Source organism: Geotrypetes seraphini, chromosome 1 (genome assembly GCF_902459505.1).
Source record: "Geotrypetes seraphini chromosome 1, aGeoSer1.1, whole genome shotgun sequence".
Taxonomy (NCBI): domain Eukaryota; kingdom Metazoa; phylum Chordata; class Amphibia; order Gymnophiona; family Dermophiidae; genus Geotrypetes; species Geotrypetes seraphini.
In genome coordinates, this window is record NC_047084.1 from 247,558,250 (window position 1) to 247,585,067 (window position 26,818).

General features: G+C 43.4%; 1 protein-coding gene across 1 annotated transcript in view; it reads left to right on the plus strand.

The window, feature by feature from the left end:
- Positions 1–18,629: 18,629 nt before the first annotated feature.
- The window catches only part of FBXL5 (F-box and leucine rich repeat protein 5), a 157,696-nt gene continuing 149,507 nt past the window's right edge, over positions 18,630–26,818 (plus strand). Inside the window, exons 1-2 of the mRNA XM_033948883.1 lie at positions 18,630–18,881; positions 25,025–25,240. Of these exons, the coding sequence (XP_033804774.1) occupies positions 18,798–18,881; positions 25,025–25,240 (300 nt within the window). The 5' untranslated portion in view covers positions 18,630–18,797. The remainder of the gene's footprint in view (positions 18,882–25,024; positions 25,241–26,818) is intronic.

The following is a 26,818-nucleotide window of genomic DNA, read 5'->3' on the forward strand; positions in this document are numbered from 1 at the left end:
AGCGCATTCCTGTCTTGCGTGCAATTGTCTTGCGCATTGTACACCTGCAAGCAACTATCTTACGCTCAATTTTCCTGTGCGAAAATGTCTGCGCGTATTTAACTACACACATTTGTCATGCGCGCAATAGTCTATGAGCCACCAGTAATACCCCTTTCTATCCCCCCCCTACTGCCCCCAAGCCGGCACCACCGCTTCCATTCAGTTTTCTCACAGTCTGAATCACTGCAGATAGTAGAAGCCCAGCTAGTCCTCCATACAGACTCATGACCTTTGGCTAGACTGCACCCTGCCTCCGAGGAAAACAGGAAGCTACATAGAGGAGGCGGGGTACAGCCTGACAAAATATTTCATTTTAGGTTTAATATGGAAAACCTTTGAAAGCTTGACTTTAAAAATAAATGCATTAAGTCAAATTATTTTTTTATCCTACATCAAAATCTGGTTATGCCACATTGATGACATATTTATGGCATGGACTGACTCAGCATATTGGAGCTCCATCCCTTATTGAATACATATCCTAATATCCAGTTTAGCATTACATATCATAGTAGCCAGCTCTCTTTTTGGACAGTCAGGTGCTATTGGTTTATAACATATTAGTTTATTTTACTTTATTATATTCTTTTTAAATATTGTAAACCGCATATAACTTTACGGCTTTGCGGTGTATAAGTTGTTATTATTATTATTAATAAAAATAACAAAGATTTTGTAACTCCAATTGTCAGAAAGATGACAAATAGGAACACTTTTCTGGATGATTCAAGCAGCTTTCCGCCAGCATTGAAACATAGGGTCTGTTTTACAAAGCTGCGCTAGTGGCTGCAGTGCAGTAACATCCCCGAAGCCCATAGAAATTTAAAGGGCTTCGGGGCTGTTGCTGCGTGGCTTTGTAAAACAGGCCCATAACCTACCGTTTTCCCAGTTATTGAGATATTGTCACTTTTGTTCAGAACTAGATAACTTTAAACAACAAGCATAGGAATTGAAATATGATGGCAGATAAAGGCCAAATGGCCCATTCAGTCTGCCCATCCAAAATCTCCTCCTCTCCCTAAGTTTATTTTTTTAATCAGGCAAATAATAAATCCTAGAGGTGATTTTTTTTGTAATCTTCGTTTTACTGGTCTCTGTTTCCTGAACATATTTGAGAGTGAAAATGTGTTTGATACCATGGATACACTAACCATCTGAGAACAAATTCTTCTGTTGGCTAAAATTATGGTTTTGCTGTCACTGCAGATATTTATCATCAGACAAAGCTAAATCCAGTGAATGCAGTTCATTGCTTTTTCTCAGACTATAGCAACCTGAAGAGTTGGCACTTATCCCAGTAAGTAAATGTACCACCTGGAGTTGCAAAGGCACAATAAAGCCAAAACTTTCACATTATCCAGTTCCAGGAAAGAGACTTTTTGGGCTTCTTCTGGTTTTGAACTCTCATCCGAAACTGGTGTGATATTTATAGAACACTTTAGGTTGAGGAGTCCTTAGATATTTTAATATATAATTTATGTCACTGGATCTAGGGGAGAAAAAGCCTCAGAGACTGGAGCAATATACACTGTAATTTTTCAAAGCACACTGTTTTAGTGTATTAATCACTTTTGCTCCTCAATGCAGTCATCAGCAAAAAAAACCCTTTATCATATTTTATTTCTTTTTAAAAAAATTTTTAAGCTTTTCTATTTCTTGCTTATCACTGGTCTTTACTGTATCAGAATCACCCACAACTTGAAAGCACCAACAGACTTTTTTTTAAACTTAAAAGTTGACAGCACTGATCTTTGCTTCATGCTTATTGCATCGTGCCATTAAAGAAAGAGCCAGAGCAGATGCGGCCAGCGGTTTTGCGGGCCTCCTTTTCTGTCCGCTGCTTCAGGGCCAAGAGTCAAAGGCACGCTATACTTTCAGAACTAGGCATTTCAGAATCCTGAGTTCTAAACTGGCTGGTATGTTTAGCTTCAATATATCTCTGCCACTCAGCAATGTTTCTTTCTCTGTCAGGATTCTTGCTCTGTCTGACTGGAGACAGTCTGGTTTTTCCCTTAAGGGATGTAGAATTTCCCCTGCAGCCTGTGGAAATCTCTTCCCTTGGATCAGTGAAGGTTTGGTCCCCACGATGGCTTTGTGACTTCTCAAAAATCACGATTTGGATGTTTTCAGCAGATGGACTATTTTTGGCCATTATGAGACATCCATCTACAGTACTTCAAAAATGAGCACCACAACATTTGATACAATCCACACTGCCCCCCCTTTATTTTTGCATTTAGAAACCTCTCACTAAAAATGTAAGATAGGCCCATTTTTATTTGAAAAGGTTTTTGAACACTAGACACTTATCTAGGTCAGAGCATGTAAATAGTGACAGATTATGTAATTTAAATTTGATTTTATTATAGCAGTGGATTTCAAACCGCTTAGATGTGACCTCTTCAATAAGTGGTAAATCAAGAAATTAAAAATGTGAACTTGAAGCTGAATTCCAGTACTATTGCATATTGCCAGCCTACTCTTCAGGGAGATTTCTGCTGGTAGCTCTCAACTTTTGAAAAAGACAGCATACACATTCTCATCCTTTTCTCTCCTGGTTAAAAAAAAAAAAAAAAACACCTCTAAATTTCTCCATCAACTCTCTAATCCATCTGTTGCTTCACTACTCCCACACTATGCTCATCAAGAATACTTATTGGAAATATTACTACTACTACTATTAATTAAAGAAGGCCTTTGACTGTATGGAATGGCTCTTCTTACTTTACTTGTTGTGGCCTTATAATTTTGGCCCAGCTTACATAGCAGCTACTAAAGCATTATACATGGGTCTTCCAGCTAAGTTTTATATCAATGGTTATCTTATCTTTAAGCTGGGGAGAGGGTACCCAGGAGAGATGTCCCATCACCTTCTTGCTGTTTGTATAAGCCCTTAATTGCATTCAGGTGCCTTTGAGCTATGAGAGATTGAAAGTAGTGTCCCATAAGGTATTACTGTTCTTGGAAAGACTAGAAGAGTCATCAGTGGCCTTTCTGGCAGTCTGAAATAAGTACAGTGAAATTCCAGGTTATATAATTCCATAAGCATTGTTGTATTGAGACAGACAAAGGTCCATCAAGACTGTTGCAGTTGGCCTGGTCTTGCCTTATCTGGGTAGGTAGAATCGATGTGTCAGCCATTATTATGAGCCTTTCTTCAGGGTATGTTGTGAGGTCTGTAGTTTGTCTTTATATATAGTAGGTCCTCAAACCTGATTGACTGTGGCTTGAGGAGATTGAGGCAGGAAAGTCCGTTGGTCACAAATTTGAATTTTGGCAGGGAAAACTAATTTGAATTTTGGTGGGAAAGTCTATTGGTCACAGTTTTAATTTCTGATGGGAAAGAGACTGGAAGCTTTGAGAGAGAGGGAGAAAGTGTGTTTGTCATCGGCTCCAGTCCTTTTTGCGCTAAATTTCTTTTGGATGAGCAGTTGGCATGCTTTGTTTATGGAAAGCCCTTTATCTCCATTGAAGTTACTGGGGTGTCTTGCTATCTCTATTGCCTTTTTGATTCTTCTTGGCCTCCAACAGTCTTCTTTCTCCAATGGATTTTCCCACCAAAATTTAAATTTGTGACCAGCAAACCTTCCTGCATCAATTAGGTTTGCCCCTCAAAGTCACTTGTTCAAAGTCAACAACAGTGTCAGAAGTAGAACTGAACCCTGGCTTCTAATAACTAGTCTACTTCCTTCTAGCATTGTTCCTTTTTCAGGGAGGAAGTGTGCCCACACTGACTCCTCTCATCTTTTTTTTAAGTTAGTGAATATCCGAGTCTGCAACACCATCAGAAAGAATAATTTCTTCAAAATTTCTAATGTGCAACTTACTTGTGTCCAATTCAAAGGTTGTAGAATGTACCCAATGTACTATTTATCTAACACAGGGGTAGGGAACTCCGGTCCTCGAGAACCGTATTCCAGTTGGATTTTCAGGATTTCCCCAATGAATACACATTGAAAGCATTCCAGTTGGGTTTTCAGGATTTCCCCAATGAATATGCATTGAAAGCAGTGCATGCAAATAGATCTCATGCATATTCATTGGGGAAATCCTGAAAACCCGACTGGAATATGGCTCTCAAGGACTAGAGTTCCCTACCCCTGATCTAACAGAACACTGTTATCACAGGACACTCTGCTTTCCAAGATTTACCATAAGCTAACAAAGTACAATACCATATTTAAATGATATAACAGATATCCAACAATTTTGCAAAAGACATGTTATATATGTATAAACTTTGCTTGCCCTTTCCTCTACTTCTTTGAAAGAATGGCAAAAGATGAAATATGGGGTTAGTTACAAGTGTGGCTAGACTATTCAGAGCCCTTTCAGTTGCTCTGAGTTCTTCATATCTGAGGTTCGTGGAGCAATTCTCACTTGCCCAGAACAGTAAACAGTTCAGGCATCAGCAATAAACTTGAATAGAATTTGGCAGTCAATCCAGAACAGCTGATCCATTTTCATCAGACTGTTCTCTGTTGTGTTCAGTCAATTGCACTCACTGTCCCTCCCTTTATGCACTTGTAAACAGTCATGCTTTACAGTTGGCATCTCTCTGGCCTTTCTACAAGCATAAACAGAGCACATTCCTATGCAACAAGCAGTTGTATTTTTAGCAGTAGGCTGGGTAGAAGTAAAAGGGCTAGATTTAATACAAGGTGTCACTACATTACCACATGCATTAATGTACATTATTTTCCACAGGTCCCATTTTATGCAATGGGACTATAATGCATGTTAATGGTATTAGTGTACACCAACTTGGTAGCACACTTTAGTAACTCTAGTCCTATATGGGTTTAAGATTTTTTTTAAAAAGTCGTATTTACCCTGTAGCAAGACATTTTGAAAAGATTTGACCATCACAAGCAAAGCAAAATAAGCTCAAAAGGTAAACTCTTTTATAGCTTCATCCCATATTTCTGATTTAACTGTCCTCATGAACAGCTCAGGGTTTGGCAATGACTAGGATAATTTTATGTCCGTTTAAAATATTTTGATGCAACCTGCTGCTTTCTGTGAATTTTGCTGAGTAATAATTGAAAATGAGTAATTTCTGCTGTCTGGGACAGATTCTATAAATGGGCGTCCTGATTGGCTGCAAGATGGCAGCCAATTGTAGGACACCTACTGCTGCCTACAATTGAGACGCACGTTAAAAAACCCTAAAAAATGAGGCAGACTGCCTACACTCTAGGCATTTGTCATGGGTGCAGGGAGATGCCTAAGTACACTTAAACATGCCCGAGGCTGGGCATGGGTGTGGTTTCACCTGGAAGTGGCCTTGGGTGAGCTTAAAGTGGCCCTAGGCATCTCCCTAGGGCTGCAACAGATGCCTGAAATATAGGCCTACATTTCAAAACCTAAAAGTACACACGGCTGGCTCGGCTGATCGTGGAAAGGGAATCCCCAATCAGCTGAGCCGGCAGGCCTCCCCAAAGCCGCAGCTTCAGGGAGGCTTGCCGGCACAGCTGATCGGGGGAAAATACCCCCGAGCAGCTGCGACAGGGAACCCCCTGAAAGAACCCCCAAAATCATCAGGAAGGATGCCCAGTGTGGCCAGTTTGCTAATAATGACAACCCCCCCTACATCCCAATGGTTTGTTTTTGTGTGTTTTTCATTTGGAATTTTTTTTTTTTTAAATGGTTCAAAAAGATAGATGCACTGAGGTCAAACACATGTAGGAAATAGACTTTTTCTGGTTTGTAAATGGACATTTTCTCTAACGGATTTTTTGACATTTTTCCCAAAACATCCAAAATCATATTGAAAATGCCCCTCTGTATCACAAGAGAACTGTACTAGTTCAGTGTTAGTAAGTCAGTAAGTACGCAGTGCGGAAGAACTTAAAACTACAACTGAGATTTTTTGTTAATGACTAGTAATTAAGTACCGGTACTTAAAATGTAGGTTATCTTCTAGGCAGCTGCCAACTATTTCTGAGTAGTTAAACGTTTTGCCCAGCAGTATCCCACAGAGCAGATCCATTTCCTGTGCTACACTCCTAGCGATAAGCAGTGGCCTTCCCAAGCCTACATGACTAACCATGTAAGTCCATGCTACAGAAAACTTCACTGGCTGCCAATGGAGGCAAGATCATCTTCAAGTTCGCCTGCCTTTGCTTCAAAACCTTAACGGGTTCATCCCCGATCTACCTATCACACCATTTTGTGTTTCCGGGCACCACCTACACACGTAGCGCTTACCTATTTGCTTTCCCCACTGAAAGGCTGTGTCAACAAGAGATTCCTTGATAGAACACTGTCATTCCAAGTTGGCAAATGGAATAAATGTCTAACCATCTTCATTTCAAGTGCACCCTCCTACCAATCCTTCAGGAAATCTATTAAAACCTATCTCTTTGATAAATTTCTCTGAACCCGTCCCATCTTGCTATTCCACTGAAATCACCTGCTATGCCTCTGACATATTTCCGGTTATATCTAACCTCCCTCGGCTCACCAATATAATTTGAAATTTGTTACCAATGTACTTGACAATACTTTCTGTAACATCGCTGTATATGTACAGTCTCCTCCTCTGTAAACTACTCTGAACTGCTTGTGGTATTGCGGTATACAAAATAAAGTTATTATTATTATAACGGGGCTGTAGCGAGCTACAGTGGGGAAGGTAGAGACAGCATTCACTTCAAATTGCTATGTCTTAGATTAAATAATACACTTTTTGTATTATTTAAAGCTCAGATTTGTACATAGCTCTGATCAAATTTATATTGAGGTACCAGTTCTTAATTTTATTTTCATAGTTTTACTTCATATGTTTTGTTTGGAGAAAGGCCTTCCCTTCACATTATAATCAAGCACCTCTTCTCTTATCTTGTGATCTTAGTTGGATCTACATCTAACGCCTTCCTCGACAGCAAAATAAAAAGCCTCCAGTGACCTGCACCAATTGAACCATCAAAGGATATCAAGAGCAGAAACTAAATTAATAACTGCAGTTGGTGAGCTGAAATTTATATCTTTAACTTATACCACATCTAAAATTCTGATATCCTGCTGAAAACTCATTTGCACTAAACTTCTAGATGAAATTCACACAGGAGTGTAAAATACAGTCATCTGATGTATGATTCAAGCAACAAAAGTATCTATATGAGTAAAAAGTGGCCTCATTGCACCATTTTTACCACAGCAGCCCTTTCCACTACCTATTTTGAGGGCCGTAAAGGCTCATGTGGTAATCCTGTGGTAATCAGTTAGCACGTGATAAATGTGGGCATGCTAACTGATTCGCGCTGGAACACCCACATTCTTCCCCCAGATACACCCTCTCCATGCTAAAATAAAAATATTTTTAGTACACTGATTGGGAACATATCACAGGACACTTGAGCACATCCCATGGTAAGCCCTTTTAAGCTGCAGTAAGCGCCTACTAGTGCTTATCATGGCTTAGTATAAAGAAACAAAAAACCCCTATGTTATTTGAATGTTCTTGCATGCTATTATGATACCATTTATATTGTACTGACATTTATCATATTTATGATTCATGACTATTCTACAATACTGCTAAATGTGTACGTTTCTTTCTCTGTATCTTGCTAGTTCTATTACTATGTTTTCAAGTTTACCTCTTTGTATTTATACTTATATTTGGCCATTTTACTACTGTCATGCTATCTATAATAATAAAACGCTAAGCGCGCATGCGCACTCTTAATGCCGTGTTGCCTGATCTGTAGTTCCGTGGCCGGCAGAGTGCGCATGCGCGCTTACCACACGGGCTTTCCGGCTCCGGCCACACAAAGTTCATTTTTTTTTTCAAAGCCCCCGCCGCGGCTCCTCTATCGAATCTCACCAGAGTCGGAGAAGACTTCTGATTCTGGCGGGGATCGAGAGAGAAGCAGCCTCAGCTTTGAACTAAAAAATGAACTTTGGCCGGAGCCGGCAAGCCCGCTGCAAAACAGACAGATTGTGCCCAGGGCTTGGGTCCTACTTCCTCTCTCTTGCAACTCTCCAGCAATCAGCAGATCTACCATGTGCCAGTTTCAATCCTCTCCCTATCAGCAGCAGCTACACTCACTTTCTTTTCTACCATGTGCCAGTTTCAATCCTCTCCCTATCAGCCGCAGCTTCACTCACTTTCGCATCTCTCTGTGGTGCAGGGAAAAAGCCGCAAAGGAACAGCGCTACAGCAACTGCCTGCAATAGCACACAGCAAGTCACCCCCAGCGACCCGCGAACCCTCATCTCTCTCACGAGCCCAAACCTCCCACCAGCACTACAGTGCTCATGAGCTGCCGAAACATTCGTCAGCTCACTTCCAGGTTTAAAGACGCTCTTCTATGGGCCGTCGGAGGAATCACACTAGGTCAGCGCGAATCACGTGCTCCTCTCTTTTAACTTGTCCTGTATCCAAGAGCAGAAGTAACCTCTGAGTCGAAGTACTGTACTATCAATTCTCCTGGGGGAGTTGTAAGCGGCATTTTTTTTTCCCCTTTCCTTATAAAGGCGTGAACTTGAAATTAAACACTGACTACATCTGCAGTGTTTTAGTGTTGGGAAGTCTACAGTGCTGTATGCACCTCTAATGTATAATCCCTAGCTCCTCAGAAGTACCACCTGGACTCATAAGCTTTCACAGCCCTAGGCTTTATGTACTACCTCCTCACTGGAGCCGTTATCAATTTTTACTCACAAATTTTATTTTTAAATTTTTATTTAACAACCCTTCTAGCATATTTCAAGGGTACATGGAGGGGCATAATCGAAAGGGATGTCTAAGTCCATTTACATCCAACTCGCAAGTCATCCAAAGTAAAAAAACAGCCTACGACACATTTTCGAAAAATACAGCATGTATAACCGAAAGTTATACAGCCCAGGATCGACAGAACTTTGATGTTGTGACTTGGACCATTTAAAACATGGTCTAAGTCACAAAAACCCACCTAAAGTCACCAAATAAGCACTGCAAACATATAATACATACTCCAACACACTACCCCAGTGATCATCGACCCCCCCAACCCCATAAAAATCATAATCACCCTTTAAAATTCAGCCTCCAGACCATCATCACCTGGCAGCCTGGCATAGGAAAGCCTAGTCGCCCAGCACAGAGGCGGCTTAAGCCATCTTGGGGGTGGGTTAGGGACTCATGGAGAGGAGAACCCATGCCCATAAGCCCCTGTAATCTAGAGAGTTGCGCGGGGACAGAAATCCCACCCATCTCCACCCACCCCCGCCAAAATCCTACCCGTCCCCACACGTTCCCGTGAGGAATCCTTCCGTCCCCACCCGTCCCCGCGAGGAATTCTCTTCGTCCCCGCCCATCCCTATAAACTTCAAAAATAGTTATTTCATTTAATTATGCTACTGAATTAAAGGCTTTGCGTAAGCCCTCCCTCTGACGTCAGCGCTGACATTGGGGAAGACTTCCGGTCGGCTATGTGTGCTGCAGCAGGGCAGGTAGGAAAAGAAGACGAGCCTCGTGGCTCGAGTTGTATTGAACCCCGCGGGATCCCCGTGACTCTAGAGGGAGTCCCCACGGGATCCCCGCAACCCTAGGGGGCGTCCCCACGGGATCCCCATGACCTGAAGGGGGACCTGCGGGACCCCCGCCGTCCCCGTGCAGCTCTCTACTGTAATCACTGCATTGATACTTAAACATGTGTACTCCTCTATACACCCCAAAACCCTTTTTTACTGGCATATAAGTGGTTCCTGCAGCCATATGGGCTGTTAGGGTGGTAGATAAGTGGGTCTAGGGGATTCTGTAGGTTGTTTGGAGGGCTCGCCATGACCTATAAGGGAGCTGTAGTGAAGAGAAGACATGGCACCCTTTTTGTGAAGTTCACAGCAGTGCCCTGTAAGGTACCCCACTATTTAGGTGCCATGTCTGAGTGTTCAGTCCATCGTGTCTAAAGTTTCTGTACACCTTCCAAAAAATACTCTTATGTCTGGCCACTGAAATACTGCTCTGCTGCTGCAATCACCTCTGAATCACTTAAAAACTATGGCCCTTTCAATTTCTGTTTAAGGTTTGGAAACAGAAAATAGTCAGATGGAACAAGATCTGGTGAATAGGGTGAATGACCTATGCACCGAAACCCCAACTGCACCAAAACATCAATCGTTTTGCTAGCCTTGTGAGCAGGTGTATTGTTTTGCAAAAAAGAGAACTCATTTCCACGGCCTCCCTCTCCTTTTTTTCTTTCAATGCCTCCTTTAAGGCAAAGCAAGTTACAGTAATATTCTGCATTTAGGGCTCCTATTACTAAGATGCGCTAGTGTTTTTAGCGCGTGCCAAAAACTAATGCCAGCTCAATGGTGGCATTAGCGTCTAGCGCACGTGGCAATTTAGCACGTGCTAAGCCCGCTAGCACAGCTTAGTAAGAGGAGCCCTAACTGTTTGGTCCCTTAGAAGATAGCCAGTTATTACATCTTCCTGATTCCCAAACACTGTGGCTATGACCTTTCCTGCTGACTTTTGGGTCTTGAATTTTCTTGACCTTGGAGAACCTGAGGGCTGCCATTGCATGGACTGTTGTTTTGTCTCAGGATCATAGTGGTGTAACCATGTTTCATCAATAGTAACTAATTATTCCAAAAAGTTGGCACTAGCTTTCTGAAAATGCTGCAAAATAAACTTGGAAATGTCCATGTGAAGTCGTTTCTCATCAGCAAACATTTGGGCACCCACTTGGCTGACAGCTTCTGCATACCCAGCTACTCATTGATTATACACCCAACATTTTCCCTGGATATCTGTAGTGTCTCCGCAATTGTTTTTGATGATATTCAACAATCTGCCAAAATCAGGTCATTAATATGATCAACAATTTCAGGAGTTGACACCGTTTAAGGCCTTATAGACCTTGCTGCATTTTCAGTCTCGAAATCTCCATGCTGAAAGTTTGCACACTACTTCTTCACTGTGGCGTATGATGGCCATTTGTCACTCAATGTTTGCATCATATATTCATGGATTTCCTTTGGAGTTTTCTTCTACAGGAATATGAACTTCATGATGGATCACTTTGGGTTCTGCATCCCCAACCCTATATGTCATGTCTGCCTGTCCAAGTTAGACTGCATCCCCAACCATATATTTTTTGTTTGTCCAAGTTAAACTGTAAGCTTTTCTGAAAAGGGACCATCTATTAAATGTCAAGATGTACAGCGCTGCGTATGCCTTTCAGTGCTACAGAAATGATAAATAGTAGTAGTTGTAGTATCAGAATTCCACACTTGAAAATTCTTCACTTTTCGCTGCCATGGTTCAATCAATGATCTTAAACAATGCCAAAACAGTATTACAATTCTGCAAATTGGCACTTTGCAAAATAAAATAACACTCTTTTCAGCTACAGTGGCAAAATAACTCAGAATTTAGGAAGTTGATTGGGCTGAGAACTTTCCAGCACCCCCTCATATTTACAGTGTTTGATATACATTGACACATTACATTTAACTTTATACATAAATATTTGAATTATGTGAAATTCACATTCTTTGAGAAAAAACATAGGAGACAATATTCAGCCTGCTGTGGTCAGAGGTTTCAATTAGACCCGGATATGTACCCACATAGCTAACTGGGCATAGTTAAGACTGCTATTTATGTGATCCAACATACCCAGTTAGGTAGCGGGAACTAGCAAAGAATATCGTCTGTGCCCATATAATTCCCAGCTCTATCCTGATTCTTCTGCTCCCGGCCCTTTCCCCAGCATTAATCAGAGTGTGCTGCAGTGGTCTAAGCAGATAATCAGCTGTATTATCTGGTTAAATGACACTGACTATCCAGGCCTCTACTGCCTTGTTAAATCAATTTGAATATTGACCCCATAGTGTTTACAAAAATAATATAAGGAAGTTTTTTTTGATTCATGCTATTTAAACAATTTAATTTCTGACAGCATTGTCTTGCTGCTAACAACAGTTCCATCTTCTATCTTTTTCTTCCTATTTCTCCTTTGAGCTCTTGTTGAAGTAATGCTTAATTGTTTTGCATTGTTTAATATAAATAGATTATTTATTTAAAATAATGTTATCCAATTAAGCAACTTTATAGGATTATTAGTATTTTAGCCCGTTACATTAACGGGTGCTAGAATATATGTCTGTGTGTCTTTATTTCTGTCTCTCTCTCCCTCCCTCTGTCTGTCTCTCTCCCTGGCCCCCTTTGTCTGTCTGTCTTTCTGTGTCTCTCCCTGCCCCTGTGTCTTTCTTCTTTTCTTTCTGTCTCCCTTCTTCCTGCTGTCTGTCTTTCTTTCTATCTGTCTCTCTCCCTGCCTCCAATGCAGCAGCATTTCTCTCCCACCACTTCCCTGTGCAGCAGCCACAGCAGCATTCCCTCCCCCCACACCACTTCCCTGTGCAGCAGCAGCAGCGTTTCCCCTACCCCCGGTCTGCCGTCTGCCTTAGTCCCTTACCGCCCCCCACCCCACCCCTTCCCGTGGTCCCGACAAACCTTCCGATTCCAGCAGCCTCTGCAGCACTCTACACACGCTGCTTCGGGGCCTTCTACTGCCCAGCAAATCAGGGCAGTAGAAGGCCCCGAAGCAGTATGTGTAGAGTGCTTGCTGACCCCCTAAGATGGATCCTAGCATCTGCCAGCTATGATTTGGATTTTTCTTCCAATGTACATCACTTTGCATTTGTCAACATTAAATTTTAACTTGAATTTGGATGCCCAGTCTTCCCATTTCCTAAGATCGTCCTGCAATTTTTCACAGGCCACATGCGTTTTAACAACTTTGAATAGTTTTTTTTCATTTAGTTCTTTACTTTTTTATGCCCAGACGCAATGAGGGAGCTGGATGCGCGACAGAAGCCCGGGGCTCGCGCCGCCCTCTTTTTCTCTTGCCACTGAGGGCGCCGGGGGCTCGAAGGAGAAACGCTAGCAGGCAATGTACTACTGCTGCTGGGGGTTTGTCAGCCACAACAATAACACTCCAATTTTGCCAAAAATCCTACTATAGCAATAACACAACAAGGCAAACCAAGTCACATCAGGGTTCATACGGAGGACGCTCAGGGAATTAAACTTTACTCACAGCTCACAAACAAAATCATGTGATTATAACAATGTAAAGGGTGCTCTCAGTGTGAACCATCAGCGATAGGAGTCCAGCTCCGACACTTCACTTCTGGGTCAAGGCGGTAAGCCCCCACCCCCACACCATCATCGAGCACCCTAAGTGTGCTGGAAATTAAAGCAACCTTTCACCAAATAATCCAATAAATCAATAAACCAGTGAGTAAATCAAAGTAACTCAAGCAATAATACCTGAACGACCCCCAAATGAACCCTGCCAGCCAGACCCCCCGGAACACGCAACAAAATCAAAAATCACCATATAAAAAATGAAAAATAAATGAAATACTTATCTGAAAAACGTCTCACAAACTACCAAATGAAAACCGCGCCAGGAGAAAAGGTTCAACCACGCTGGTTTCGGGGAGGAGCCCTTCTTCAGGAACCTGTCCCCTGACGAAAACAAGAACGCAGAGGTCGGCTGGAGGGCGGGGTGCCTGGGCGGAGCAACACTCGCGCCTAAAACGTGCGTGTGATTGGCTGCGTGTGATTGGTTGGTGTGTGTTTGTGTGATTGGTTGGTTTGTGCATGACTTCGCTTCTTGATCCGTTTTAGGCGCGAGTGTTGCTCCGCCCGGGCACCCCGCCCTCCAGCCGACCTCTGCGTTCTTGTTTTCGTCAAAGTAGCTCAAGCGGGAATATCCCCACAAAGACATAGCAAACATATAACATGGAGGGCTATGTACGTAAATGCCCACAGTTTGGGAAATAAAATCCTGGAATTAGAGACGGAAATGAGGAACGCCGACCTGGATGTGGTGGCGATATCCGAGACCTGGCTCACGGACTCCCAAGGCTGGGACATGGTCATACCGGGTTACAACTTGCTTCGCCGTGACAGGGAGGGCAAAATGGGAGGAGGGGTAGCACTATATACCAAAGAAGACATTAAAGTCACCAGAATCGCAGAGGTCAGGTACATAGGGGAATCCTTTTGGGTGAATTTGGCCAGGGGGAAGGACAAATGCCTGTATCTTGGTGTAGTATACAGACCCCCCAAGACAACTGGATGACCTAGATATGGAATTAATCGGAGATATAGAGAATATCACCTTGCGTGGGGACACAGTATTGTTAGGTGACTTCAATATGCCTGATGTGGACTGGACCACACTTTCCTCTGCGACCAGCAGCAGCAGGAGGCTATTAGACTCTATTCAGGGAGCAAGACTCAGGCAACTGGTATTGGAGCCAACAAGGGATCGGGCAATACTGGACCTGATACTTACCATTGGAGAAAGTGTGACAGAGGTCTCGGTGGGCGACACGTTGGCCTCCAGTGACCACAACATGGTATGGTTCAACCTAAGGAAAGGTTTTGCCAAATCTAACACATTAACCAAGGTCCTTAGCTTCAAGAACACCAACTTCGAGGGCATGGGGGATTTCATCCATCAGGCGCTGCTAAACCGAGCAGAAACAGATAATGTAGAAGTAATGTGGTCAACTCTGAAAGCTACCATACAAGAAGCAACCAACCGCTATATAAAATCGGTAAGTAAACGGCGAAGAAAAAATAAGCCACAGTGGTTTTCTGCAGAGATCTCAGACCTCATAAAAGAAAAGAAAAGTGCGTTCATCTCTTACAAACACTCAGGGACGCAGGAATCTAGAGAAGACTATCTGACCAAGTCAAGAGCCGTCAAAACAGCGGTCAGAGAGGCCAAACTCCGAATGGAGGAGAATCTAGCGAAGAACATTAAGAAGGGCGATAAATCCTTCTTCAGATATATTAGCGACAGAAATAAAAACACAGGCGGGATAGTACGCCTTAGGAAACCAGAAGGGAACTATGTAGAATTGGACTCCGAAAAAGCTAAACTTTTAAATGAATACTTCTGCTCAGTCTTCACCCGTGAGGCGCCAGGATCCGGCCCTCAGCTGCAGACAAGGGATAGCTCGGTGGACCCGTTTCGTAATTTCGAGTTTACACCCAGCACTGTCCACTGTGAGCTATCTAATCTCAAGGTTAACAAAGCAATGGGGCCAGACAACCTACACCCCAGGGCACTCAGGGAGCTTAGTGACGTCTTGGCAGAACTGCTATCCGCGCTCTTCAGTCTCTCCCTTAGTACAGGTAGAGAGTCCCGTTGGACTGGAAAACGGCTAACATCATTCCACTCCACAAAAAAGGATGCAGGACGGAGGCTGCAAACTACAAACCAGTGAGTCTCACATCAATAGTGAGCAAGCTAATGGAGACTCTAATCAAACGCCAATTGGATATGATCCTGAACGAGGAGAATCTATGAGATACCCGTCAACACGGATTTACCAAGGGGAGGTCCTGCCAATCCAACCTAATCAGCTTCTTTGACTGGGTGACAGGGAAGCTGGATGTTGGGGAGTCCCTGGACATCGTATACTTGGACTTCAGCAAAGCATTTGATAGCGTACCACACTGCAGATTGTTGAGCAAGATGAGCTCTATAGGATTGGGAGACACATTGACAGCATGGGTTGGGGACTGGCTTGGAGGTAGGCTTCAGAGGGTAGTGGTGAATGTCACCCCCTCCGAAATGACAGAAGTGATCAGTGGAGTGCCGCAGAGCTATGTCTTGGGCCCGATCCTTTTCAACATCTTCATAAGGGACTTGGCTGAGGGGCTTCGAGGTAAAATAACGCTATTCGCCATTGACGCCAAACTATGCAATGTGGTAGGCAAAAACACAACAGACAAAAAACAGTGCCTGTCGATAACTCAATGCCTGACAGTATGGTGCATGACCTACTCCTACTGGAGCGCTGGTCCAGGTCGTGGCAACTAAGTTTCAATACCGAAAAATGTAGTCATGCACCTTGGCAGCCAAAATCCATGCAAGACTTACACCCTTAATGGTGAGATCCTAGTGAGGACTGTAGCAGAACGTGACTTAGGGGTGATCATCAGTGAGGACATGAAGACTGCCAAGCAAGTGGAGAAAGCTTCATCTAAGGCAAGACAAATCATAGGTTGTATACGTAGGAGTTTCGTCAGCCGTAAGCCCGAAGTTATCATGCCTTTGTATAGATCCATGGTGAGACCCCATATGGAATACTGTGTACAATTCTGGAGGCCACATTACTGCAAAGATGTGCTGAGACTTGAGTCGGTTCAGCGAATGGCCACCCGGATGGTCTCGGGACTCAAGGATCTCCCGTATGAGGAACGGCTGAATAAATTGCAGCTGTACTCACTTGAGGAACGCAGAGAAAGGGGTGACATGATCGAGACATTCAAATATCTCAAGGGCCGTATTAAGGTGGAAGAGGATATCTTCTTTTTCAAGGGCCCCACGGCAACAAGAGGGCATCCGTGGAAAATCAGGGGCGGGAAACTACACGGTGACACCAGGAAATACTTCTTCACCGAAAGGGTGGTTGATCACTGGAATAATTTTCTGCTACAGGTAATTGAGGCCAGCAGCGTGCCTGATTTTAAGACAAAATGGGATCGTCACGTGGGATCTTTTCACAGGGAAAGGTAAGGGAGGGTTATCGCGGTGGGCAGACTTGATGGGCCGTGGCCCTTATTTGCCGTCTGTTTCTATGATCATATAATTGTATTTTTTGAACCCAAGTATAAGCGAAAAAAATAAAAAATACACCTATAAAGAGCAGAATTTATGTTGAGTTTATTTGTCACAATCTCAGGTAGCTTAGGGAGTGACTGGGTATGCGCAAATTTTTTCTCATGTGGGCAAATTCTAAAAAAAATTTTTCATATGAGCAATAAGTTGTAAAACCCAACAATTCTCCAGATTTCCAAGTATTTTTGTGAGTGACCATGTAAAATCTGTGAGCACCGCTGCTAAAATGTATGAACGACTGCTTGTGTGCTCAGCTTAGAGAGAAAATAGTTTAGGGGTATGAAGGTTAATTGATGGGGAAAGATAAGGTTTAAGGTTTACTTAGTACTGGAGCCTTACACTATCCTGCTTAGAAGGGCATGTCTGTGATCTATGGGGATAACAAAAATTATAAACCCGGCAAAGTTACAGAAATCTTCTGAAAATAAGTGTCTTGCAAAAGTAAACGAAACTGTTAGTAATAAATTACATGATGAAACATTATATTGGTGAAAATCACCAGGCAATTTCAGAAAAGCCTCAACTGTCAGGGTGTGTGGTCTTCATCATAAGGTGTATCTCAATCTGTATACTTTGGAGGAAAGGCAGGAGAGGGGAGATATGATAGAGACGTTTAAATACCTACATAATATAAATGTGTATAAGTAGAGTCTCTTTCATTTGGAAGGAAATTCTGCAATGAGAGGGCATAGGATGAAGTTAAGAGGTGATAGGCTCCAGAGTAATCTGAGGAAATACTTATTTATGGAAAGGGTGGTAGATGCATGGAACCCCGGAAGAGGTAGTGGAGACAGACTGTGTCTGAATTCATGAGGGTCTGGGATAGCCACGTGGGATCTCTCAGAGAGCGAAAGAGATAAAGGTTACTGTGGATGGGCAGACTAGAAGGACCATTTGCCATCATGTTTCTAGGGTTAAATCTGTAACTGCATCCGTGACTTAAGATGTACTGTGTTTTGTTAAAAGCTGTCACCCCTTTGTACATTCTGCTGTCCAAAGAATAGTTCCAAATAAGGCACAGTGGTGTAGCCATGGGTGAGCCCATATGGTCACATACCCACCTACTTTGGGCTCAGGCCTACCCAGCAGTGGCATATCTGTGATGTGGTTGGCAGGGCTCCCTATGGCCCGCTAGCTGAGGACTTCCAGAGTCTCTCCCTTCCCTCCCTTACAGGCATTCCAGTGTCTTAATTGCATCCCCAACTGCATCCCCTGTTCCTTTTAAAGTTTTCATTTCTTTGCTGAAAGTGAGCAGTGACTCACACTCACCGTTGTGCCAGCCCCAAGCCTTCCCTCTGATGCAGGTCAGAGGGAAAGTTTGGGGCTGGCACGAGCACTGGCTATGAGTCAGTCCCTCACTGCAAAGAAATGAAGACTTTAAAAGGTATGGAGGAGTTGCAGAAAGGGGGTGGGAGAGCTTCCTGGGGGAAGTGGAGGAAGAGATGCTGGGTGGGATCAGAGTTCTCATGCCCATCCACTTTACATTAAGAGAGAAGAAAGAAGTTAAAAAAAACGATAAAACCTTATGATATAAATCGATCAAACAGCTGCGTTTTTACCAGCTTTTATTGTTAACCACAGGAAGGCAGTACTGTATGTTTATATCAAATACTGTATCACGGATAAAAGCTTTTGTTGTGTGTGTGGGGGGGGGACGAATGTATACATTAGTATGCTTAAGCTTCCATGACACTGTTAACTCATATCAGCAGTAAGGCAATACTGACTAGGTAGGATTTAAGCAACTCCGTCAGGCTAAAAATATACCAATACTACCACCGAAATTTAAGAGCTTTCACAGTGAATGTAAATAGATGGAAATTTTTGAATGAAAATGTGGGCCGTACACTAATTGTTATTAGTTCAGTCACTTTGCTGCCGTTCAAGAGACGGTTCATTGAAAGATTTTCGTTTAACTTCCTGGACAGCGCTCCACCAGCATCACGTGACTACAGTCAGCTTGGACGATCCCGGTAACGGCTTCACTGTCACTCTCGCCGCGTGACTGAGCCGGTGATGCCAGTTGCGCAAGCGCGTTGAGCAAGCTGGCATCGGCGTTTGAGCCTTGTTCTGCTGGGCGACGCGTTCTCTCTCTATGGAGAGGCGAGAATGGCTCCTTTCCCGGACGAAGTGGACGTGTTCACGGCGCCGCACTGGCGGATGAAGCAGCTTGTCGGTAGCTACTGCGACAAGGTAAAGGGTGGCGGTCGGAGGGGAGCGCGCGCGGTTTTGTGTTTACATTCAGCTGCACGACGGTGGCGCTTGGCAGCTTCAATTCTTGCTGCGTAGTTATTAGGAGCCGCGCGCCGCAGTTACAATCGAGGAGGCGGTGCTTGGCGCGCGGCTCTTGCACACCCATTCCAGACAAGGCGGGAAAGGAGGATTAAATGTACAATGGTGTTGGTCAAGGCCTCCCCGCAGTAGCCCGTAGTAGCGTTTGGCTCTCAGAACCGGAAGCTGTGCTTGTCTTGGGACATCCAGGGAGCGGCGCGCGCCCGTGTCTGCGTGCGAGCCCTGTTGTTGTGGTTGCATCTTATCAGTGTTCATTCTCTGAGCCTTTTCCTGACTATGCACACTTACAATCACACACTTAGTTTCTCTCAAGCATATATTTTTTAATTAGTCTATGTCCCGGGCGAGGGAGAGATGAAAGTCTGTTAGCTGCGTGGCGGTGACAGCAGTTGAACGCAGGACACTGACAGAGGATAATGACGTCTCTGTTAGTAGCTAACCAGAGTTCAGTGTTGTCAGTGTGCAATCTCTCTATAACATGGGCAATAAAGGAGGCGGCGACGGAAGATGGCTGGACGCTGGCTCCAGCATTCTTCCCCCGCTTTTCTGTTTATATCGGTCTAAGCATATAAGGTTAAAGTTTGAACTAGTACTGTGATGTAGTTGCAACAGAAAATGTACTTTCACTGGATGAGCAGGTGGCCTACGTTTTAGGGCAGGGGTAGGCAATTCCGGTCCTCGAGAGCCGGAGCCAGGTCAGGTTTTCAGGATCTCCACAATGAATATGTTCGAGATGGATTTGCATGCACTGTCTCCTTGAGATGCAAATCTATCTCGTGCATATTTATTGTGGATATCCTGAAAACCTGACCTGGTTCCGGCTCTCGAGGACCGGAATTGCCTACTCCTGTTTTAGGGGGTAGGTAGGAATCGTCTTTCCCTTCCCTGGAAGGAAAAAACACTTTTGCGTTGGTATGCATTCAGGTACAGTAGCCAGATCACAAGGGGCTGCAATGGGATTTAAACTGGGCTCCCTTAGTTCTCAGCCTACTGTATTAACCAGTAGCCCTTTATTTGGTACTGTTGCTCAGGAACAGCATGTGTTTCTAAGGCTCTTATGGGAGATCTACATCTCAAAATGCCTGTTACTTGTACTTGGCACTGTTGCTCAGGTTCAGCATCAAGTTACGTAAAGCAGCAGGTTTTACCATCTGCCAATTAAAGGGTTAAGCTATTCCACCTGTGGCAAAGGACTGTTGCGTAAGTTATTAAAGATCACAAGGAGCGTTAGTAAATAAACTCCCAAATTTTTTATTTTGATGTTTTTCATTTTCTTCTTCCATTTCACATTCTCCCTTTATTTACTTAGGTTTTTGGCTTTCAATTGTATCTCAAAGCAATTACATTAAGGTACAGAGACATAGTTGAAGGTAGGAGGTGCCCAGGGTGGTGGTGCCTCTATGCCCTCCTCTCCTATACACAACACTTATGCCCTTCCTTCCCTGAGTATCTCTTTAAATATTCGCCATTGCAAGCAACTTCTCTGGCCTGCTGCTCAGAAGTTGCATCCTGGCCTCACAACCAGGAAGTGATTTCAGAGGAGCCAGGCCAGTGTGAATAGCAGGCCGGCGAAGTTGCTTGCGCAGGTGAAGATTTAGAGAGTTGTGGAGGGAGAGTGGGCACAAGTGTGGCATAGGGGGGGGAGAGGTGCTGGTGCCTCTACCAAGATGGCACCTGGGGTGGTCCCCCCCCTTTAGCCACTGAGTAGGTATTTCCCTATCCCTGGAGGGTTAAGTGACTTGGCCAAGGTCACAAAGAGCTGTATTGGGATTTGAATCTGTTCCCTGGTTCTCAGCCTGCTGCTTTAACCATTTGATTACTCCTCCACTGTCATTTTTTCCTGCTTTTCATAATGTCTTTCCTTTACACAGCATATCTTTCCTTGTTTCTCTCACGTCCCCCACAGCTTTTTCCCCCCCCCTCTTCCTTTAGTCTTGTTTTGCCTGGCTTCCTTTAACTTTTGCTCCACAACCTTCCTTGTCTCTTTCTCTAGATTTTTTACTCTTTTCCTTCATTCATCCTGTCAATCATAGGAGCCAGCTCTGTGGATGCAGATGAAACAGCTTGTCAGTAGCTACTGTGACAAGGTAAAGGGTGGCGGTTGGAGGAAAGCATGCACAGTTCAGGGAGAGGTAATTTGTTGAGTGTTAACACCCTCAATTTTGCAGGGTTGACTCCTATGCTGTCAATGAGGGCAAGTTTGTTTTGTTTTGGTTTTTATTTATTTATATCCTGCCCTTACCCAGGATATAAATAAACCCAGGGTTACAAACTTAAAACAAAAATACAAAATTACTTACAAAAATACATACAAGATCAACAATAAATACACCTGCAAAACAGCACAAAAGATACAAACAATAAAATACATAGGTGACCAGCACCTTACTTTTTTAATAATTGGAGTAAAAAATACATTTTCTCCCTACAACTTCTCACCTTGCCCTTCTTTATCCAACTTCCAGCCCTATAACTGGCAACCTCGGGGCCATCCTTGCCTCTTTTTTTACATGCATCTAAAACACTGAGAAAGCATGCCATTTATTCCTTTTCAATATTGCTAAAATCTTTCTGAGCATGCTACCAAAATATGTTCATTCACACTTTTAATTACCTCTTAAAGCAATTTACTGCTCATGAGTTTCCTTGTAGATCCATCTTTTTCTAGTATAATCTATTAAAAATCCAGCTGCATGACTTACCTGCTTTCAACATTTTTTTTATTTTTTTATTATTTCTTTATTAATTTTCAATTTAAATCAAGCTAAACACTTGTACAGAAAGCAATAGTCATAATATCAAAATAATCATAAAGAAATTAAACATCTAATAAGAAAAACATGTATTATTTAACTATTTAAGCTCAAGTCCTCCTAAAGGAACCAAGATTTTAAATTAGCGAAGCATTAAAATTATAGAAATTATTTTTGCAAGATATTCAAAGCAGAAGCACTGAGAAATAAAGTTTCTTAATTATATTAGGGTTTAGATGCTTTCAACATTTTAGTGATCACATAGCCACTCTCCTTGAGTCATTACATTATGCATACATTTTAAACTTGTTACTCAACTAGAAATGCATTAACTGCAGCTTCTCATTACTTCTTTCCCCTCTATACCAATGGTTCTCAACTGATAGCAGCAAGCCCTTGCTTTCCTTAACAACAACGTGTGTCTGCAGGCTGGGGAGAGCAGAAAAGAACAGGGAATCAGGTACTTGAAAGCCACATAACTGGTCCTTTCTGCTTCACCATTACTCACAATGCTGCCACCTGCCCCAGTTGAAAATGTTGCAAGTCTGCTCTTCCCCACGCAACAATTGCCACCTTTCTCTGCATCTTTTTCAGCAATAATGAATGATATATAAGGGATTTTTGTTGTTGTTTAGCCATGAGTGATAATGTTCAGTGTGTCACAGGTGTGAACATTTCTGTCAGGTGTGTCACAGTAGAAGAAAGGGTGTAGGGTAGTGGTTCTCAACGTTTCTTATAAAAATTATTTAACTGGAAAGTTACTCTTATCTGTGCCCTCTCCTTTATTACTGACCCACTCAGTCCTTTCATATTTGTTATGCGGTTTGCCTGGAACAGACTTCCTGAACCAGTGTATCATGCTCCCTCTCTGGTCATGTTGCTTTTTTATCTCGTCCACTTTATGGTACATTGTCCTAGACACTTTTGTTTATATAGTTTGTCTTGGCTAGATTCCAAGGTCTTTGGAGCAGGAAAAATCATAAGTGTCTGTTTGAACTCAGACTCTTAAATTTACTGCCAGTGTTAGCTGTATACCAAAGAGCTTCCTTCTCAAGTTCATAAGATGTAACGCATATAGGCAACTTAACCAGACTCCCAGTACAATGAAAAATATACCTTTATCTTTCCATCACACTTTCTTGATATTTAAGGATTTCTCTGAGTAATCACTTGAAACTGATACCTCAATACCAGTGTCTCGCAAACTTTGTTAGCTGGCAGCACCCTAAATTGGGGGATGCGGCTTGAGGGCGTCCGATAGTATGAGGACGTTGATGCGATTTACTGTATTTTTTGCTCTATAAGATGCACTGGCCCATAAGACGCACCCACCTGTAGAGGAGGAAAACCCAGGAAAAAAATTCCCACCGCCCTGTCCTGTATCCTTTCTAGTAGTGATAGGCCGGGACAGGGTCTTATAGAGAGAAAGATCCGTAGGCAGTGTAGGCAAACCCCTCCTCCGTAGGCAGCAGAGGCACAACCACCCCATAGGCAGCCCAGGCACAAGCCCTCCCCGATACGTTGTTTTAAAGTCCCCTTTCCGCGCTCCTGCCTGTCTCCCTCGCCAGATGGCTCTTCTTCGGTTCAGTGGCTCGGAAGGCAGATGCATGCTGTTTGCGTTTCTGCCTGGTTTGGCGCCACTCCCCGAATGGCTGCAGTCAGTTCTCGCGAGCCTGCCTTCTGTGCCGTTCTGCCCGGCCCTGAACCGAAGAAGAGCCGTCCGGCGAGTGAGACAGGCAGGAGCGTGGAAAGGGGATTTAAAGGTACCGGGGGAGGGGGGTGCCTGGGCTGCTTACAAGGGAGTATTCGCTTCATAAGACGCACCCTTATTTCCACCCCCTTTTTGGAGGTGGAAAAAGTGCATCTTATGGAGCGAAAAATACGGTACATCATGTCGACATCCATGCATGTGAGGACACGCTCTGAGACACCTGTGTGTGTATGTGTGTGCATGCGATGCTGAAAAAGGAATGGCGCAGAGAGGAGGAGAGGTGCTGGCGCCGGATGACTGCTTACAGGATGTGCCTCTCGCCCCAAGAGGCACATCCTGTAGGAAGTTAGCTGGTGTTGGCACCTCTCCTTCTCCCTGGCATCTGGCGGCACACTTGGAATCTCGTGAGGCACACTAGTTTGCCGCTGCACACAGTTTGCAATACTTCTCTATACAGTAATCAAAATTGTTCTCCTTTACCATAATATTTGGTTTTCTTGCATCAAGATTTTTTTTATCATTGGAATTGGATTGTATCTGATGATCAAAATATCTTCATTTTCCATAATTCTCTTAGAGATGTGATCCTAATACTTTTCTGCTACAGTGATGTTATGTTTTACAATATAAATGGTCTGCCATCAGATCTTTGCATCCAACTAGGAGATGAATAACTGTTTCTAGTTCTTTCTTATATAATCTTCATTATATTCACTGTCTTGGACTGTGACTAACATTCTCTCTCATCCTTTGGTTTACATAGAGGTGAACTGAAATCATTCATGTTTGGGTTTGATCGTCATATCGTGCTGGAGAAACACTTTGTAATTTCTATTGTATTTATGCATTTTCCACTTGTTTTTCCTTGTTTACTGATCTAATATTTTTAAAGCATTTTTTCTCTTGTTTATTAAGTTGAGCTATTTCCTTCTTTGTATGTATTTTTGGTTTCTCACTTATTTCTTCTACTCATTGGAATATTTAATACAGGTTTAATGACGGAGATGATTTTTGTTTATTGAAAGCTTTCTATACTATCCATACTGCTTGTACACCGCTTAGCTCTGTTGAATCTAATTTCTCCCCCTCTACCCCCTTGTCTATTCTCCCTCTCTCCCGCCCCTCTGTCCAAATTTGTCCCCGCAGGAACTCAATTTCCCCGTCGCATCCCTGTGAGTTTTGTCGCTGTCTGTGCCCTATTCCTGTAAGCTCTGCCTTAACCGCACAAGCCTTGAAAACCTATCATTTTAAAGTGTTTAAGGCTTGTGCCGATGAGGACAGCTTGCAGGAATGGTGCAGGAACAGTAAAATGACTCGCTGAGATGGGAAAATGAGTTCCTGTGGGGACGGGGAAAAATTTGTCCCTGTATCATTCTCTACTCCCTCATGTCCATTTCAAAATGAGGTCATATGAATACAAATTTTGTTAAAAGCAACTTTAAAGCACAGATTGAGAAAATGGGTATAGGGTTTCAAATGATATCTGGAAATATTTTTCTAAGTTGGCTTTGTTCCCAAAACAATATTTACAGTGTATTTATTGCTTTTAAAGATTAGATAATTTTTTTCTTTTCAAACAGCTGTCAAAAACCAACTTTTCCAACAACAATGATTTCCGAGCTCTGCTACAGTCACTGTATGCCACATTCAAGGAATTCAAAATGCATGAACAGATAGAAAATGAATATATTATTGGCTTATTGCAACAACGTAGCCAGACTGTGTACAACGTTCACTCTGATAACAAACTGTCAGAGATGCTGAGCCTCTTTGAGAAGGGTTTGAGGAATGTGAAGGTAAGCTACCTCTTAAAGACCGGAATTATTTATTAAAATTAGCTCATTCTTTTTCAGTAGTAGCTTAAGATGCATTAGATTCCGGTATTGTACTTCTCCCCAGTCACCGGAGGGCTTGAAATGTCATTTTTTATTGGAGTCGATAGAGAATTAAATGATATGCGCAAAATCGCAAGAAGCAACAGCAAGATTTGAACTCTGGTTTCCTTGGTTATCAACCAGTTACTCAGAACAGAAGGCTATTCCACTGGTCATAGCACTAGCAGATGTGTGCTAGGATTGCATACTGGATTACAAAATATACTTGAATATAAACCAGGATTTTGGGGCCAAAAAATTGGCTTAAAATGGGGGTCCCAGTTTATATTCAGGTCAACGCCCCCTCCCTAAATTTTTTAGGCTGCTGTTGTCGCCTTCTCCTATCAGACTCTGCACCCTCTCTCCCAGGCTCTGTTCTCTGTTAGAGAGTTGCGCGGGGACAGAAATCCCACCCGTCCCCGCCAAAGTCCCACCCGTCCCCGTGAGGAATCCCACCCGTCCCCACCCGTCTCCGTGAGGAATCCCTCCGTCCCCACCCGTCTCCGTGAGGAATCCCTCCGTCCCCACCCGTCCCCGCGAGGAATCCCCTCCGTCCCCACCCGTCCCCGTGAGGAATCCCCTCCATCCCCGCCCGTCCCTATAAACTTCAGAAATAGTTATTTCATTTAATTATGCTACTGAATTAAAGGCTCTGGTAGAAACCCATTTACAAATAAGCAAAAAGACTTTATTAATTTGAAAATATTAATTGGGAAGAATACATACTTTGTAAACGGGTTTCTACCAGAGCCTCTAATGTTTATAAATTTTTATCAACACAACTAATATACTACTTTATCCTGAAGCAAAAAAAAAAAAGAAATAGAATTCTTTTCCTACCTTTGTTGCCTGGTTTCTCCTTTCCTTATGTTCTCATTCAATTCCTTCCATCCACTGTCTCTCTTCCTTCTGCATCTTCCATTTGCTCTGTTACTGTGCCTCTCCCTTTCTTCCCCCTTCCAAATTGGTCTGGCACCCATCTTCTTCTCTCCGTTCCCCCCATAGTCTGGCATCTCTGTCTTCTTCCCTGCCAGCGTCTTCTCCCCACTCTCTCTTCCCCATTTTCTTTCAGCGTCTTTCTCCCCCCTATGTCTTCCACATGTGCTTTCAGTGTCCTTCTACCCCTCTGCTTCCCCATGTCCTTTCAGCGTCCTTCTCCCTCTCTGTCTTCCCCATGGCCTTTCAGCGTCCTTCTCCACCCCTTTGTCTTCCCCATGTGCTTTCAGCATCCTTCTTCCCCCTCTGTCTTCCACAAGTGCTTTTAGAGTCCTTCCCCCCCCCTCGCCCTTCAGCGTCCTTCTCCACCCCTTCGTCTTCAATGCTCTCAGCGTCCTTCTCCCCCCCTCCTTCTCTACCGCCCCGGGTGCAGCACAGCCGGCCAGGTCCCCTTACTTTTGTGGCGCTTCCCCGACCGACCGACAACAGCCCTGGTCCGACAAACCTCCCTGCCCTTAACCGCAAATCTAAATTACCTTCTTACAGCTGCTGTAAGAAGGTAAT